Here is an 18,008-nt window from a genome sequence, read left to right on the forward strand (position 1 = left end):
AATGCCATCAGCAGACAAATTCTACCACCTTGAACAACCAACCTCCAAACTACTCAGACAAACCACACCTCGGATCTTAGACATACCACTGATACCATTCACATCGTCCAGGCATAGGATCGAGTGTATCAGAGACCAACAATTCAAACTGTAGCAACCATGAATCGCTTTCTAAAGAAATGCTTGGACAAGTGAACTCTTTACAGAATCCTCCATTGGTCCACATCGGAATAGACAGGAATAACTGTCTTTTGTGGGATGTATTAACAAATTTCTGACTTTGGACTTAAACCCTCGACCCCACCCCCCCCCCGACACTAGGTGGGTGTAGTCAACTGAGTTCACCGGAACAGCCGATGGTATAGGGACTGAAGTTTTTGGTATAACCTTGGAACAGCTACGACTTGACTTAAACTATCACCAACGAGACCTCTTTGGACAATGATGGGATTTAATTTACAGTCCATCTTCTGACCTAAGAGACAACTGTTTGGCTGATTTCCTCATCCTTATCATAAAATCCGAGATTTTTCATATATTTGAATAGTCGTCCCAATTATGACTGCAGTTTGGTGAACTATTCTTTATAAATATAAATGTGATTGCTTATGCCAGGACTTAAAGCTACTGAACAAATATTAATGGAGATAAACGCTTTGGTCGTTTTGGAATGTTACCAAGCAGTTAAGAAGAACGACCCTTTAAGAGCACTGATTCAGACAAACTGACATGAACTCCCCTGTATTTCGGACAAAATACCAATAGGATCTTGGACAACAAACCTATTGTTGGACTACTATTGTGGTAGCTGCTATTACTGGACAAACTTCCAATATAGGACGAATTTAATGGAGAAGACTGTCACTTTTATATTGTTCCCCTTTGAAGACAACTTTTAACATTTCAGCAACTTACCTGGTTACCAATTATGGACAATCTTCAAACATGACAGATTACCATACACAGACAGACTCGGAAGTAAGGTTATTATAATATACTCAATTATTCCAGTATAATGTTCTACTTGGATTGCACGCCTACTTTCGGCACAGTGTACTATTTCTGAACAGACTTATACCGGGACAGGTGGCCATCCTTATATACCAGTGTACATATACTGATCTCCTAAAAAGAACAAACCTTTCATCCGACGACATGTTTCCAGGACAGTATTTGGCAAATCTTCAAACATGGCAAGTAGTCTCAATGATGACCTTCCTTCTCCATGATGACCTTCCTCGGACAAATTTCACTAGGATTTGAAAATTACATTTTACAAAAGGACGATGACTTCAACTGAACAGACAGACCTTCGATGTACCAACTCTGGACAATCTCTGGACGGACGACCATCCCACTGGAGAACAAAAAGTAAGGTACAATACGAGTCATGACAACGCACTGGGACATTACATTTACGAAAAATGTACTGGGGGAACAAAGTTCTGTCGTTATATTTATTGCAAACATTCACATTGGCAACTCTATAGTATTCCATAATTTTTACTCAGACATTGATGGAAAATCCTTCCTACGGACAACCTTCTTCCGGATGACTAAACCTTCGACCAACAAACTTTCCAATAGGACAAGTGACGGAGTAGCTTTCTCAAATATACTTTGACTATCCGAGCATCATTTCTGAACATATCTCTCTCTCTCTCTCTCTCTTTGATAACCGCCGTTTTATCGACCACCACCCCCACAAGAAACACAACGATTTACTTGTCAAGAATGTTTGTATGTGTTGATATTGTTAGGTGATTTTCTATTCCAGTGGAATAGAAACATTCGGTATAAATGGGTAGGCATTATTCTGATCTATATTTACAATGAATCTTTTCCCATTTTGGGGCCTTTTTTTCCTTTAAAAATTGTGTTTTCTGTTCTTTTATTGTTACTCATTGGTCTGTTCTGTAATTGAAAATATTGCAAATACATGTTCTTTACTTGATTTTATTGTGTATTGTAACATAATCAATTTAGTGCATATAGCTGCAAAAACAATGATTTTATTACAGTTCTCATATAGACTATTATTACATATACATTTACATTTTCATGAAGAATTTTTGCGTTCATGTTTATTACTGCTTTATTGATGGCAGATTTGGGCGACTTTTTTGGTCCTCGCAATGTATGTAAGATTTGTAAATATCACAAAACATGTAAAATTTAAAAATTGTATACACAAGCATGTATAAAGATATTGAACATTTGTTGCATTTAATAAAGTTTAGGGATGAAATTTACATAGTGATTCAGTAATCATTGATGTGTCCTGTTTTTTTAATCTGAATATTGCACTTCCAATCGTACTTGATACCATTATTAACAAGGAATCATCCTTTGTCTAGTATATGTTACAAGGGTAGTGACATAACATTACTAAGAACCATTCCATCATTGACACATATAATAAAATGATTCTGAAGATAATATTGATCATGATGGCGATAATGATGATGATGATAATTATGAATATTGATGAAAACAAAAATTAATATAGAAAATTATTAAATGAATAGCTAAAATAAGTTAGTTTTGAAAAGGAAATAATGCCAAAATATAAATAATAGGAAAAAATAAAACAAACAATATCTTTATTTCTGTCACAAGAAATTATTGAAGTCAACAACTAATTCGCTAAGGAGTTTGCTATTTTAGTATGCTGGGGACATGGCAGATTCGGAACATTGTAGACAAAAATTAGGTCAAAGTACATCGAAGACCAGCTGGTTACAATCTCTGACAAATAGAGGTGAAAGTTTGTTGTAAAATGTCAATAATACCATTGGCGGATCCAGGGGAGGGGCAGGCAACAATAATATACTTCTTCCCTAAACCCGTCATACCACCAATGTACGCAATCGGGTCATACTGTCCATCGGAGATATTTACCCTATTGTTGATTAGATGACTTTTAGCTCCCGAGCAGAATGTCTTCAATTTTGCTTCAAAGAGAGATATCTCTTTTCCTTAATTGGCTTGGTTGTCCCCTTTTTTCTCATCCCCTCTTAATTTTCCTGCAAAAAAAACACCAAGACGTAATTTCTTGTCGACGAGAATTTTTTTAAAGCAAATTTTCAATACATTTTGGGGGCCTTTAAGAAAACCATTTAATCACAAACAATGATTATCATGCGCGACAATTATTAATATTTATCTCTTTCTTGATGCATGTTCACAAGGCCACAAAATTAATACAATGTAATTTATTACACAGGCGATACATAACATGAGTAAGTACATTACGAACTTACAAAGGTGCTACAGATTGAGCTTATAACTTGATTGATTGAAACATCTACTTAATTCCAATAACTCTATAAGGCCTGTACATGTAGTTTCGAAGACTTATTTTCCTTTATCTTTCCTTTCTTTTTCATGTTCTATAATCTTTTTCGGCCTTTTCATTTTCCCCTCTTTCACTGCAAAATCTCTGGTGTTGATTTAACACCAGCCCGGAATCTATATATGTCCACACCAGAGAAGTGTTCAACAACACCAGACTCGTTTTGGTCTAACACCAAATAGGTGTTTAAACAACACCAATTAGTATCAAAACAACATCGGTTTGATTCCAAACTGGTGTTGTTTCAATACTTCTCTGGAGTGGACATATATAGATTCCGGGCTGGTGTTAAATCAACACCGGAGTTTTTGCAGTTTTGCTATCATTTTTTTTCGCAGCCTTCTTCTTTGTCAACGACGATGGCATGAATGTATTCACTTTCAGAGCGAAAACTCTGACCTTAATATCGTCCTTTTGGTGGTATTTCATAACGAGTCAATTTGGACTTTGGACCTCTTTCGTAAGTCGCATAATTTCGGTGTATGTCATTCATAATTCACAATGCAGGACAAGAGGAGGCGCGCTCGGGCAATATCCGTAATATCCACCGGAGATGAGATTGATGTACTAATTGGTCGAGGGTCGTTTAGCTTGTACGTTCTTTATTTTATTTGTTAAGGTAAGGGTTCAGCCTAGTTTACATCATAAGGAATTATTGGGAACTTTGGATAGTATTTTCACAGAGAAGGTAAGTACTTGCCGATCATTTTTATGTCAAGAGCAAGTGCCTGGGGAAAGAACGACAAAGAAGACTCGTTGGAGATGTGTACGTGTGTGTGGGTTGTTGGTGTGTATCTCAGAGGGTGTGTGCGTGAGGGTAGGGTAGGCTTTCCGTGTCCCTGACACTAGCGCTCGGGGCAACTGCTGCCCCCTCCCCCCCCCCCCCATTCATGCACTGATATTTTTTTTGTGAGATTTCACTCTGAAGTAATTTTTTATAAGCTTTTATTTGTGCTTCTTATGATCCCCACTATACCAGTATTGAATATTTTATCGATTTTTATATTTGTTTTTTTTTTAATTTAATCGAATATCTACTGTCTATTGGCCATTTTAGACCTTCTTACATCCATATTATATGCATTCTTTCTGACCTTTGCTGCTCTTACGGGTGTAAAAGGTTGCCCAACAGTACGTAGCTCGTGGAATTGCATTCTGATTGATCATTTATCTTTAGGACCACATCTTCACTTCTTGAAGGGGCGATTATAAGCTTCACCGATTTAGATGGCGGTTCACCGAAATTTGCCCCCAAAGTTGCAGATGCAATCAATCCGAGAGCCCTTCTAAATTTAGCCACTTTGTTTTCCATGGGCTGCAAAGACGCGTATAGCTTTGTTAGCATAGGCGGCGGAAGCGGGGGGGACGTGTCCCCTCCTAAATTTTTTGTTGGTAACTTTTTTTTTTTTTTTTGCTTGTCAAAAAATTGTGTGGTTGTCCCCCCTAAATTTTTTGGCTTCCGCCGCCAATGTTTGTTAGGCAAGCGCAATTCAATAGAATTTGCGAAAAATTGCAACCCACTTAAAGCGAATTGGCTACACTAATAACCACCCTTTCACATGGTGAAGAAATCGTAATTTAAATGATTCCAGTGATGACGAATTTTTAGCACGTGTAAAACCAAACAAGAATCACGAATTCAAATTCTACTCTGGAGGTGAATTCCAGTTAAGTTTCATTCAAATTACGGTACAATTTTTTTCGTGTGACAGGTCCGATGATTCTAAAAAATAATTGCAATCATCTTTACAATGATGATTCAAGATTCACGTGTGAAAAGGCCCTTTGTAACAAAGGGTTCTGATTGTATCCTGTACCTTGGGGGAAAGCCGCCTACGGAATCTCATTAGGCAGTTTTCGCGCCATGACGCGTCGTGTCGCGACGCACTGAGGGATTCAAAAGCATATAAAGTGTATTGTCAAATGCTACTTATGACAATGCACAACAAAGAGGTCTTTGTCGAAAATTTTTGAATCAAAATAGTAATTTTCCCCTGGACTATTGAAAAACGACATATTTGCAATTTTTCGTCAGCCCTGAAGCTTCGGACGAAACTGCTGTTCCAGTTCATCATTTTTTCACATAGACGTCCCAGCTGTTCTTTGTCATTTGACGGGCATTTTCAATACATTTACAGTGTTCTTGAATCAGTCGTGCGTCGCGAAGTAGAAACTCTCTATTAATGGGGGGTTGCAAGAAACTTGCGATCAATTGAAAGTATATTTGGTCTCTTAAATGAATACTAAATTGTGAAATCAATTGTGACTTTGCAATGGATTTCTTATCTGTTTTAAGAAACTAGCAGTGCAATCGGATTTGCTACAGTTAAAATTGATATATCAATTGTTAGCTTGCAACAGAATATTTGCAATTGATTGCAAATGTTTTCTTGCAACACCCCCTAAGTGGACAGTGAAAAGAAATCAACCATCGATAAGCTAACAAAACGACTTTTCACACCTGAATCTTGAATCATCATTGTAATAATGATTTCGATTGTAATCTTGGCTGTGATTAGCGTTCGTGATTCTAATCATGTTAGTTTGGTTTCACATGTGCTAACTATTCGTCAGCCTTATTTTTCACTGGGATCATTACGATTTTTACATAGAAAGCGTTGTGTAAGTGGCGTCCCTCTCACAACCGGAAAGTCAGGAGTTCAAGCCCTGGCTGCGTCAGAACAAAAGAGGTTTAAAAATGGGAGTTGCTGCTATACCATGTTTAACGTTTAACGTTAAGAGATAGAGCAGCGTCGATCTGGCACTGCACAGTGGCTGCGATCAATTGGGCGAAAGTAATTTTTGGAGGATTTCTATATCTGATTTCTGTTTCGAAATTATAAAATATGGATAGATGGATGGATGGATGGATATTCACGGTCATTGTTTTGGTCTTAAAGCAAGCTACGATCTGGTTTGTTATTTGTCCCGTTTTCCATTTTTTGCAACACTTTTATTACACAAAGAATTCCTTTTACCCATTTCAAGAAAACCGACCTTGCGAATGAGATTAACTTTACAAGTTAATGCTTACCACATGAAAAGTAGTTACCAGGAATTATATTGTCGTTGTGAACGATTGTTTTCTGTGAACAGCCGACTTTGGATTTTCAGACATGGAACTGTGCTATCTGTTGCTTTCTGGAGTACTTTGTCTTCTAATTGCCTGGTTCATCAAACATCTGATATCACGACCAAATAATCTCCCACCTGGTCCTACTGGATTCATCAATGTTGCTTGGCAGCTCTTCAGGTACGTACCCTTTTTTTTTTTAATGAGTGAAGTTTTTTTCGATTTTCACTCTCCGTGGTAGTGACGTCAATGATCACTCAATTTGGATTGGATTTGGAGAGATGATACTAATGTTTCATCTAAATTTCAATCTATAAACGGTAAAAATTCACTGAATAACAAATGAAAAGTCACTCTCAGTCAAATTTATTTAGACCATTTGCTCCGTGTTTCTTTGTATTATTAGAAATGGGTACTCCGAGCTGAAAATGTTTTAAAAAATAGTTCAATTCAGAAAGGAAAATGATAAAAAATTCATCAAAATCTGATGACGAATAAGGATGTTATTGAAGTTTTCAGTTTTGCAATGTTTTGTGAAAAAAATATAATTATGCACGCCGTCATGAATATGCAATAGGTGTGTTGATGATGTCACATCCCCACTGTCCCTTTGTGTGTATGATATATCTTCCTTGTAACAAAATGAGTTGCAACAATGATTTTCTTAAACACATTAAATCACTTTTCATTTTTATTTTCGATTATTGGAGAATAAATCTCAATAAACATAATATCATATAGTAAAATGCAAAAGTACAAGTGAGGGTATGACATCATCAATTTGTTAAATGAATATTCATGAAGACACGCATGATCTGTTTTACCGAAATAATTCAGATCTTTAAAATGTATTTACTCTGTAATTCCTTGTCCGATTTTGATAAACTTTACAGTGTCATGTTTGTCTGATTTTTATTCATCTGTCATATGCTTTTTTTTACTTGTAATGCCCCTTTATTTTTTAAATATTGTTTTATAATTTTTGTGTTAATAGCAAAGGCAGTTCAGACCCTCTAGCTCTTTTCTCTTCATGGGCTAAGAAGTACGGTGAGATCGTATCCTTTTACGTCGGTACGAAAACGATCGTCATCCTCAACTCTTATCCAGTTATCGTAGAGGCCTTCCGACATCCTGATCTTCAAGATCGACTTCAGAGTCAACTTCTTCAGGAAATACTAGGATTAAAAAACTGCGGTATGAAAAGTTTTCATTTCGGTTCCATGGATTAGTACTGTCAAACCTCCATAGAGATTTGGTATTTGTGAAGAACTTCTAACACTTATAAGAGTAAATAAAAATATATAGACCTTTCAACTAGTGTCCTATGGAAAATAGTAAAAGTTACTTTATTTTAATAGGCCTATCTGACAAACCTACAATTATGGGGGCGGCACCAGGGGAGGGGGCGACCACCATATATTTTTTCCAAGTAGTGAAAGTGAAGAAGCCAAAAAAAAGTTAGAGAAAAGAAAATACAGATTAAAAAAGACTATTCGAACTAAAATACAAATTGAATTCTATAATGTCCTTATCATTCAATGAGAACAAAACAAATACTATACTTCAATCGTCTCAACGCGTGTCAAAATAGAGCCTCGGACATATTGATCAATTTCATGAGCTTGATGACCAAAAGACTAAAACTTAGGGTCATATCCTAGTTCTTCGATAATGATTGAAATTGTTTTTCTATCGACTGTAGGTATTGCTTTTTCCAGTGGGGAAACTTGGAAGCAGCAGCGGAAGTTTGGATATTCGACATTCCGGAGTCTCGGTGTTGGCAAGAAGAGTTACGAAGATACTGTCTCAGCCGAGATGTCTCAGCTCTGTTCTGCCATCGAAGAAACGAAAGGGGCCCCGTTTGATCCTTGTATTCTCCTCATGCAAGCTGTTTCAAACATCACCAGCAGTATCATCTTCGGAACGCAGTACAAGTATGGAGATATCGAATTCAAAAAGGTGAGCTAAACGTATTGACAATCGGTCTTACCTCTTTTTCAGGGGAGGGGAATCCGAGAGGTCTATAACATCACAGGTATTTTCGAATAAATGCATTTATGTATGCATCTATGTGTTTCTGAATGTATTTAAACATTGCAATATCAAATTGCTTCTTCATTGATTAATTCATTCGATAATATATCCACAAATTTATCTATTTATTTGAATATTTTGTCCGGGAACAGATGTTTTGTTAGTCAATTTACGCCTACTTTATATATATTTAGGCCATTTTGGCGGGACTTCAGCTTTTAGAGGTATAGCCAACAAGTTTATATCCACCCCTCCGCTTCCCCAATGCCAAAAATGATATATTTGCATCATTTTGTTGTCTTTTTTTCCTTCTGTTCGTTCGGTATACGAATGATTTCAACATTATCGTTCTTTCCTTCTTGTAGCTTTTGCACCTGATTAACAAGAACGCAGAGTTGGCAGGAGGGGGCGGAGCAATTTTGTTTCTTCCAATTCCTGGCATTTCCCGGATACCATTCGGTATAGTGAAAACTATGACTGATAACATCCGGGCTTTGAATGCCTTCATCGATTCTCAAATTGAATCCCATGAATGTAATTGGGATCAAACGAATCCGAAGGATTTCATCGACCAGTACCTTAATAAGTTGGAGGAAACTAAGGTATAAATTTCAGTAGATAATTCATCAGGTTTATCACAATTATTAATTGTTAAAAAACGCCCTTTGGGCAAAGAAGTGGAATTTTTACAACAGAGAAATTATGAATAATATTTTCAGTCCCAAACTAACAATGATCGACTGACACTTATGAATGAACTCAAGCATGGCCATTCAAAGCCCTTCATCGGTGATGCACTGCATCACATACTCCTCAACCCCCCCCCCCCCCTTCACCACAAAAAAATGATAAATGTAAGCAATACAATGTTAACTGTAAAATTTCCAAAGGGGGTATGATATGCGAGCGGATGTAGAAAGGTGTCCATGGTGTGATTAAACCTTGTGTAAGATAGATCGTGTTTATGTAGACCTATGTATGAGGGTATGATGATGTGCGCGTGTGGTTGAGGGTGAGAGAGGAGGGAGCTCTGTGTATATACTTGTACAAGGTACACATATTGTGTATGATCGAAACTAGTTGACATACCACATACGTTTAGTGCGTGTGTGGGTGTGTGTGTGCGTGTGTGTGAGTCTGCGAGCGTGCATATTTGGGTATGCGTGTTCGTGCTTAAGGGTGGGTAATGGGTAGGGAAGATTTCTTAGTTGCTCATACCAGTTTTCATGTTGTGATTGCAGATGTTTGTTAATGATATTATATCACTTTTTTTGTTCAGGACATTGCGTCTTCATTCAGCAAAATACAACTGATCGGTTGCATCAACGACCTCTTCTATGCAGGGTCTGAAACAACAACTACTACCCTAAAGTGGTGCATTCTCTTCATGATGGCATACCCAAAGGTTCAATCACGTGTTCAAGATGAACTTGATCACGTGGTTGGCAGAGAGCGAACCCCAAGACTCGATGATATGAAAGACCTTCCCTGCACCAATGCTGTTTTATTAGAGGTAATATCTGAAATGTTTCCTTACAATACATGTAGGTAATAGGGACCCTTAAGAAACTCGAGTCTTCGACTTCAATTTATGCGTAAATAGAATCATGGGACTATAACAATTATTATGTAATTATCATGGAAATCACTAACCACATGCATGATAAATCCGAGTTCACCATTTTTTTTTAGGGGGGAGAAACATTTATAAGCAGACATATATTCGCATTTGATGAGTCCGTATAATAATGTTCGAGGTGTTATATACCTTAACCACGAGCGCATTAGAGACCTGGGGCCCGTTGCAGAAAGAGTTGCGATCAAACGCAACTCAAAAAATATTGCGCAACTTGATTTTCAGCCAATGAAGCACCCGTAGTCAGATTCATATTTTTATTTCCAACAGAAATGACATAAATATTGATACAAATCATTTTCACACATTATAAAAAATATTTGCGATACAAATCATTGTCATTATAATCATATTAAAAAACATCCATGATAATTAACATATAAAGATATTTACAAAATATGGTGCATTTTGTAGACAAATTGTAATATATAATTTACATATAAAAAAGGGTAGCAGTGGAAATGGGAGATTCACTCAAAAGCATAGCTTGTATAATGTGAACCTCCCTCAAGGAAGAGAAAAGAGGAGAGAGGGAGAGAGAGAGAAAGAGGGGGGGAGACGCAATGGTTGCTATTTACCTACGGAGACTTACTGAATAGATTAAAAAGAACAAGATAACCCACAGAACAAGACAAAACTAAAAAAAGAGTAAAATAAAACGAAGATAAAAACAATAACAGGACGACAAAAGGAGAAATAAACATAAATACAAACAGGACAAATTGCGACCGAAAATACAGAATAAAACAAAATGATAAAGACTAATAAAAATAACTTGATGTCTGAGAGGGGTTGGTAACGAGCGAGAATTAGTAATGAAGACCTCGATAGGATTTAAGTAAGACGTTTTTCAGTTTTCTTTTAAAAGAATGTACGGAAGGGCTGTTTTTATGTTATTGTCGAGGGAGTTCCAAAAACTAGGATCATTGAACACAAATGTACTCTTTGCCAATAAAGTTCTAAAACGGGGTAAATGAAAGTCGTTAGATTACCTAGTAGGGTAATTATGAAAAGACCGATTAAGAGGAAACATAGAATCAAATAGACGTGGAAGGGTATTTTTGTCAAATTTAAACATAAATTGTCCTTAATGAAATAAGTGTAGGTCGCTTATCTTCAGCAATTTGCTATCAAATAATAGTGGGTCAGTGTTTGAACGAAACGCTGAATTATGAATAATACGAAGGGACTTCTTTTGCAGTAATAACAGTCTATCCAAAATGGTTTGATGGGTGCTGCCCCAGGCAAGTATCCCATAATTCAAGTAAGGTAGGATCAAAGAAGAATATAGCATTAAAAGTGATGACGAGGAAAAATGATGTTTCAATTTGTTGATAATGCCAATATTTCGCGAAATAATCTTACATGTACAAATTATGGGTATTTCCAGGAAAGCTTATTATCAACGGTAACACCAAAAAAATTGTATGAATGTGACACTTTCTAAATTAGTGTCATATAAAACAATGTCCATCGGAAGTGTATCAATGGAATTGCTAAATAGCATATATTTAGTTTTAAGTAGATTAAGAGACAATTTGTTGGATCTTATCCATTGTGTGACTTTTAAAAGTTCATTATTAATAGTATTTACTAAGGTATATGGATTTTTATGGGAATAAAATATATTAGAATCGTCTGCAAAGAGTATGAACGAAAGGACATCAGATGATTTACAAAAGTCATTAATATAAATGATAAATAATAACGGGCCTAACAAACTGCCATGCGGGACTCCACAATTAATATATTGCATGTTGGATGCATGACCATTCAAAGATACAAATTGGCGTCTATAGGACAAGTAGCTTCTGAACCACTCAAAGGCCTTCCCGCGCACCCCATGATGAGAAAGTTTATGTAATAAATAAATGGTATTCGGGACTTGCGCTTGATATTTTCACTTGCGTTAACGCAACTCTTTCTGCAACGGACCCCAGTACAATTAAAGCCCAACTACATGAACAAAATCTCTTGAATATCTAGAAACGGGTTCCTCTGAAATAATGAAAACGATTCTCATCGAATTATGCAAAAAAATTAAAATAAAAACAATTAGGTTCGTCACATCAGAACAAACATTCTCTTACATTATAAGAGTCATGATGCCAATAAGCACATAGATGTAGATTTTCTATTTTGTAACAACATTGATGCCTTATTTCACCGTATAAATATATATGTATATATATATATATATATATATATATATATATATATATATATATATATATATATATATATATATATATATATATATAAAACAATGCATTACCACTTTGCCTCATTAATATCATCTATGTCCAACACGCGGAATGTAATATCGTTATATATATATATAGTGCGTCCCACAAAAAACGAAACCGGGATTTAGCGATGATTTATCATGACCTATCAATGTAAAGCTTAGAATCTCCTCCTTTATCTGATATTACTTAGATTATTCCCCATTCACGCATGAGTGAGCAAAAACAATTTGAAGAAAGGATACCAAAAGCTCATTTGGCGGGGTATCTCAATTTCAAAAAGAAAATCACATGCCTAAAAAGTTCAATATCTGCTTTTTTATTTGATACCTTAATCACAAAAAATGGTCGATAGGTAAAAAAGTTATGTTCCCTCGAAACAATGCTTGTATTTCCATAATTTCATTAGATAAACGTGTTTTCACCGGTTTCCCACAGAAGCTATCGCACGGTTAACGAAAGACTTAATGTATGGCTGATCGTCAACAAAACGGAGTGTCGAGTGAGTTTGAACGCTAGCCAACAAAACCTCTTCATTTTATGAAATTATTGAAATTCAAGCCTTATTTCAAATAACTAGAACTTTGTTATTTCTTGACCATTTTCTGTAATTGAGGTATCAAATTAAAGAGCAGATATCGAACTTTTTTAAAATGTGGTTTTCTTTTTTGAAACCAAGATACAGCCCGCCAAATGACTTTTTGGTATCCCCTCTTCAAATTGTTTTTGCTCACTCATGCTATTTCAGATGAAAGAGGAGATTCTAAGCTTTACAATGGTAGGTCATTTGTCTATTGTATTTGTGATTAAGTTATGATAATTCATTGATAAATCTCGGTTTCGTTTTTTGTGGGACGCACTATATATATATACATGTATAATATATACATGTATAATATATATTTATATATATATATATATATATATATATATATATATATATTATATACATGTATATATATATTTAACAAGTGCACATCTGGTTACCAAGAATGCGTATAGCATTTCCATTTATTTGAATGCAGGATAAAAGAGCATTGTCGATTAAATGCCTTGTTCAAGGGCTTAGGATCCGTGGCCGGGGATCGGACCCCAGTCTTTCCATGTATAGTCAGGCTCCTTTGACCACTCGGCCACGGCACCTCTATTGTGTGACATGCGTACGATCATCGGTGGTCTATTCAAACTAATTTGTCAATTTTCGCACGTATAACTCGTACAGTATATATGCTAGACGAACGAGGCATGGATACAAATAAATAATTAAACTAGAAATGTTAAGGTTTTTATTTAGTCTGTCCCATATCCCCCCCCCCCCAATCTTATTCAAAAGGTCCAGCGAATGGGTTCGATAGCACCGCTAGGTGTGCCTCATGTGGCTGCTGCGGACACCAACATCAGAGGCTATACCATCCCAAAGGGCGCCATTATTGTGTCTAACATCTACGAAGTTCTGAACAGCGAGGATCTGTGGACGGACCCTAGTGACTTTAAACCTGAAAGGTTTTTGACTGCAGATGGAGATCTCATTCATAGGGAAGAACTCATTTTCTTCGGAACTGGTAATGTTGATCGAGTCATTCCTAGTCGCCACACGTTTCAAGAGATTGGCTGCATGGCCAGATTTACAGACGCCAGTCAACAAACTCCTTTAGACTGATATACCAAAATTTCCGAAGAAACAAGTATTCGTATCCACAAAATCAGTTTGAAACCCCGATTTAAAAGAAAAATATGATTGGTCAAGGCTACCTGGTCACCGACTGACTATTTTCAGAGAACAGCATCTAGTTTAATTTGCCACTTTCATGGTCAATACTTTAGATAGGTGGTCTTTATCTTTAACGTTAAATTGTTATGTTATCTTAAGCAATCTGCTTTCAAACTCTCAATCAACCCTTAGGTCGCCGTGTGTGTCTTGGAGAACAGCTTGCCCGGATGGAGACATTCTTGGGTTTCACCAGTCTCCTTCAACGATTCACCTTCCAGAAACCTGACAGCTCACCTACCCTCTCTTTTGATGGTATTCTTGGATTCACTAGGAACCCTCTACCCTATCAGACGAGGGCAGTTGTAAGAGTATAATATTGTCACCGTGATTCGATGAATGGATACTGAGCTGAATAATGATGTCCTAGTGGGAAAGTAGAATGAAACAGACAGGAGTAAGCCTATTGATGTTTTGGAATATCCATGAACTGATGAAGAGCGTCTGACATGTCTGATTACATTTTTACCCATAGTGGAAATAAACAGGGTTTTCACTACTAAAAAGTACACTTACTCTCAAACTACATATCAAACTAACTTCTCAAACGAGAAGAAATTTTCATTATTCCTGGAAAAATGTTGTTGTGTTGTGTTTTTTGTTTCATGTCATCAATTTCTTTATTTCTTATGCAAGATTATATTTAGGGAAATGTAGAACAAGAATACTAAAGTTGTATGATAAACATTAGGATCGTTCCTTTCTTTTGATATGTAGGGGAAGGCGGGGTAGTTGAGCATAGGGGCAAGTTGAGCTGCCACCCCCAGGCCAATAATGAATGAGTCAGACATTGTGGTGGTGTCATGTATTGATGACCCATTACATAACCCTTTACCCCACCACATTGTTTTCGACTTTGAAACAAAAAATACCTTTTTTGAGGGAAAAATACAAATTTCATCCAAAAAAGTAGTTTAAAAAAGGGTGTAAAATAGATCAGTGCTTTTTGCCCACACACGTCTTTAAATATAATAAAGAAATAAGAACAATATTGTTAGTCCAGGTATGGATCTTCATTACTGGCATAGTCTTTTACATGATGGATGCATAAAAAATGTGTGGATATGAAATATCGCATTAACTTCGGACTGGGGTTCTTTGAACCAGCCAACATGGGGCAAGTTTTTTTCTTATGGTGATGAATAATAAAAAAAAAACCTTGAAAAGTCATTGATATGCAGGCAGAAAGGTGCAAATTCCCATGACAGTTCTTTTACTTTTAGAGGATGTTAGTACTCTTATTAGCAAGTGAAAAGACTTGAAATAAAAAAATGATATTCTGATTCTTCCCGCATACATTTTGTACATAGTTTTTGTGGCTCAACATACCCTAGAAGGTGGCACAACTTACCCCACAGATGGGGCAAGTTGAGCCATTTGACATTGTTTTTTTCAAAGGTCACAATGAATTTCAGTGTGGGGGGTAAAAAGTTATATATAGGTGAAACATACTTCCCAAGAATCGAATTTAAAGTTAAGGTACTTATTTCGACAATATTATTAGTCATATCAATTCTAACATACAAAATGCAAAAAGTGTCACAACTTATCCCGCCTTCCCCTTCAGTTGGTATACAAGTAGAACCAATGATAAGAAGTGGATGGTATAGGTGTCTATCCGCAATTTTGCGATGTAAATGTTAATAATAAAAGGTTGGGAATTGTAATGATATTTAGATTCACCAACTTTTTTCAACGACTGTTGCAATTGCTCATGAATGTTTGTTTGCGACATCAAAATCTATTTGCGAATTGTTTGTGATTGAAAAACATGTTTACAAATGTTGTTTAATCGCAAAGTGTTCTCGATGGGTCGATTTTATATAGGATCCGTGCCATCATGCGGTTGCTATATAGGCCTCAACGAATCAAAAGGAACTTTTCAGCGAAAATAAAAATGAAACTTTGAAGTGAAATTGGGTGTTAAATATGTAAATAACATTTTTCACGAATACATTTGCAGATAAACATTACAGTGCTAAAAGACTCGTCGAACGAGCAAGAGGGAGGGGTCCAATTACACCCATGTTGAGACGCCTTCCCGGTAGATGATAGAATTTTTAGTGGATCCCTCCATTTACTCGACAACCTTATTTATTGAAGAAAAAAAAACATTATAAAGGTAGCCTTGCATTTTTTTCCTTTTTTCATCGAGAATGGCATACACTTTGTTCTATTTCCATTGTATATATTGTTATTGGTAATATAGTTATCACTTTATACAGTGTTCACCATAAAAATTTATTTACTTTTCTTGTATAGTCATATTACTTGCAATGTATATTCATTTGTATTGATTGTATGGTTATCATTTATATCTGTGCAATTATTTCTTATCTTGTATTGAGTTGAGAAATGAAATAAACTTGAAACTTGAATTATCTATAAAGTTTTAATGTTGCGTCACAAAGTCATCAACCATTTTTATAAATCTCAAGCTTACCTGTTGGATATTGTTGGTTCTTATGTACCGATCAGAAACCTCCGTTCTTCAACTAAAAATCTTCTTACTGTTCCATTCTCAATAACCCAAACATATGGCTCTTGTGCATTCTCAAAATCAGCACGTAACTTTCTTATGGAATGGGCTTCCTAACCAACTGAGAGGCATCGAGAGCTCTGGCACCTTCGGGAGAGCCCTAAAAACTTATTCTATTTCTAAGCTTTGATAGGATTTTCAGTCTGGATCTGCATGTGTGTGATTGTTTCATCTCGCACCCATGTATTGAAAGCTGGATGCAGGCTGACTCACATGCATCAATATCTAGGCTGGGTTTACATTCATATTACACAAGTTGCGCTTTTTCTTTGATATTTGATTTACGTTATATCATATTCTGGTTTATGTTATTGTTATAATTGATGAATCTCTCTTTTTGTATATTTATATTTTGTTCATTCGTAATTGTATAGCGCATAGAGAACTATACATTATGCGCTTAATTAACTTTGGTTATATGTTATGTTGGTGTGGTGTGTATGTATGTGTGGGGTTAGGGGGTGTGTGTGTGTGTGTGAGGGTGCATGGTAGATGGTTGCTCGCTACCAGCCCGAAATAACTAAGGGCCTTTTCACACGTGAATCTTGAATCATCATTGTAATGATGATTGTTATTGTAATCGTGACTGATTAGCGTGATAAGCGTTCGTTATTCTAATCATGTTCTAGTTTGGTTTCACACGTGCTAAATATCCGTCATTAGCCGCCATTTTTCACTGGAATCATCATTCAAATTACGATTTTTTACTGTTTGAAAGGGCGGTGTATCATAGATACGTAGACCCATTGATGGTCATGAATCCGTATGAACATCGTACAAAGAGATTGGACGATTACAGTAACAGGGAACAATCACCCGACGTACATCCTTCGTTGATCGTAGGCTAAACGCAAATGGGGCATATAAGAACAAGTGTGAGTACCACTATGAACCATTGTATTGATGATTGCAATTCGTCTTTATTAGAATCATCGGACCTTTCACACTCTCACTCGAGAACTGATTCGAATTTGAATTCCTAGCGGTATGTGTCCTTGGTGACTTGTCAATCAAAGCACTGCATCGATACGATGAGTGCAATGACACTTGCATTATCTACGGAAGTGTTTGAAAAGACACGTAAGCTCCCCCCCCCCCCCAATAAGATGTTTTCAAGGTCAAGCCTTTCACACGTAAAATTCGTATCGTAATTTGAATGAAAATTAACTGGAATTTGAATTCGTGTGATTAGCATTCGTGATTCTAGTTAGGTGATCTGTCATTCTACAGATAAACTATTAATTTTGTACGAATTTTCTTTTTTCTTTTTTTTTTCTTAATTTCATTTATTTTACCACCCTTTTCTTATTAGCGTAAAATCTCAAATATACATCTTCAATTTTCTTCAAAGTATCAT

The 18,008-nt window shown here is 36.2% G+C and overlaps 1 protein-coding gene across 3 annotated transcripts; it reads left to right on the forward strand.

The window, feature by feature from the left end:
• Positions 1–3,846: 3,846 nt before the first annotated feature.
• On the forward strand, positions 3,847–16,497 carry LOC129275795 (cytochrome P450 2J4-like). Of its 3 annotated transcripts, XR_010295667.1 has the most exons (9): positions 3,847–4,043; positions 6,452–6,608; positions 7,423–7,622; positions 8,131–8,387; positions 8,828–9,064; positions 9,742–9,975; positions 13,678–13,906; positions 14,248–14,825; positions 15,680–16,496. XR_010295667.1 is itself a non-coding variant. In XM_064109333.1 (8 exons), exons 2-8 carry the CDS (start codon positions 6,472–6,474, stop codon positions 14,427–14,429), a joined length of 1,476 nt encoding a protein of 491 aa, XP_063965403.1. In that variant the 5' UTR covers positions 3,847–3,974; positions 6,452–6,471; the 3' UTR covers positions 14,430–16,497. The 3 variants fall into 3 exon arrangements, 2 of the variants coding, with proteins under 2 accessions (XP_063965403.1, XP_063965401.1); XM_064109333.1 differs by having other exon boundaries at positions 3,847–3,974; positions 14,248–16,497; XM_064109331.1 differs by having other exon boundaries at positions 3,858–4,043; positions 14,248–16,497.
• Positions 16,498–18,008: the final 1,511 nt, after the last annotated feature.

The sequence above is a fragment of the Lytechinus pictus genome, chromosome 14, assembly GCF_037042905.1.
Source record: "Lytechinus pictus isolate F3 Inbred chromosome 14, Lp3.0, whole genome shotgun sequence".
Classification (NCBI taxonomy): domain Eukaryota; kingdom Metazoa; phylum Echinodermata; class Echinoidea; order Temnopleuroida; family Toxopneustidae; genus Lytechinus; species Lytechinus pictus.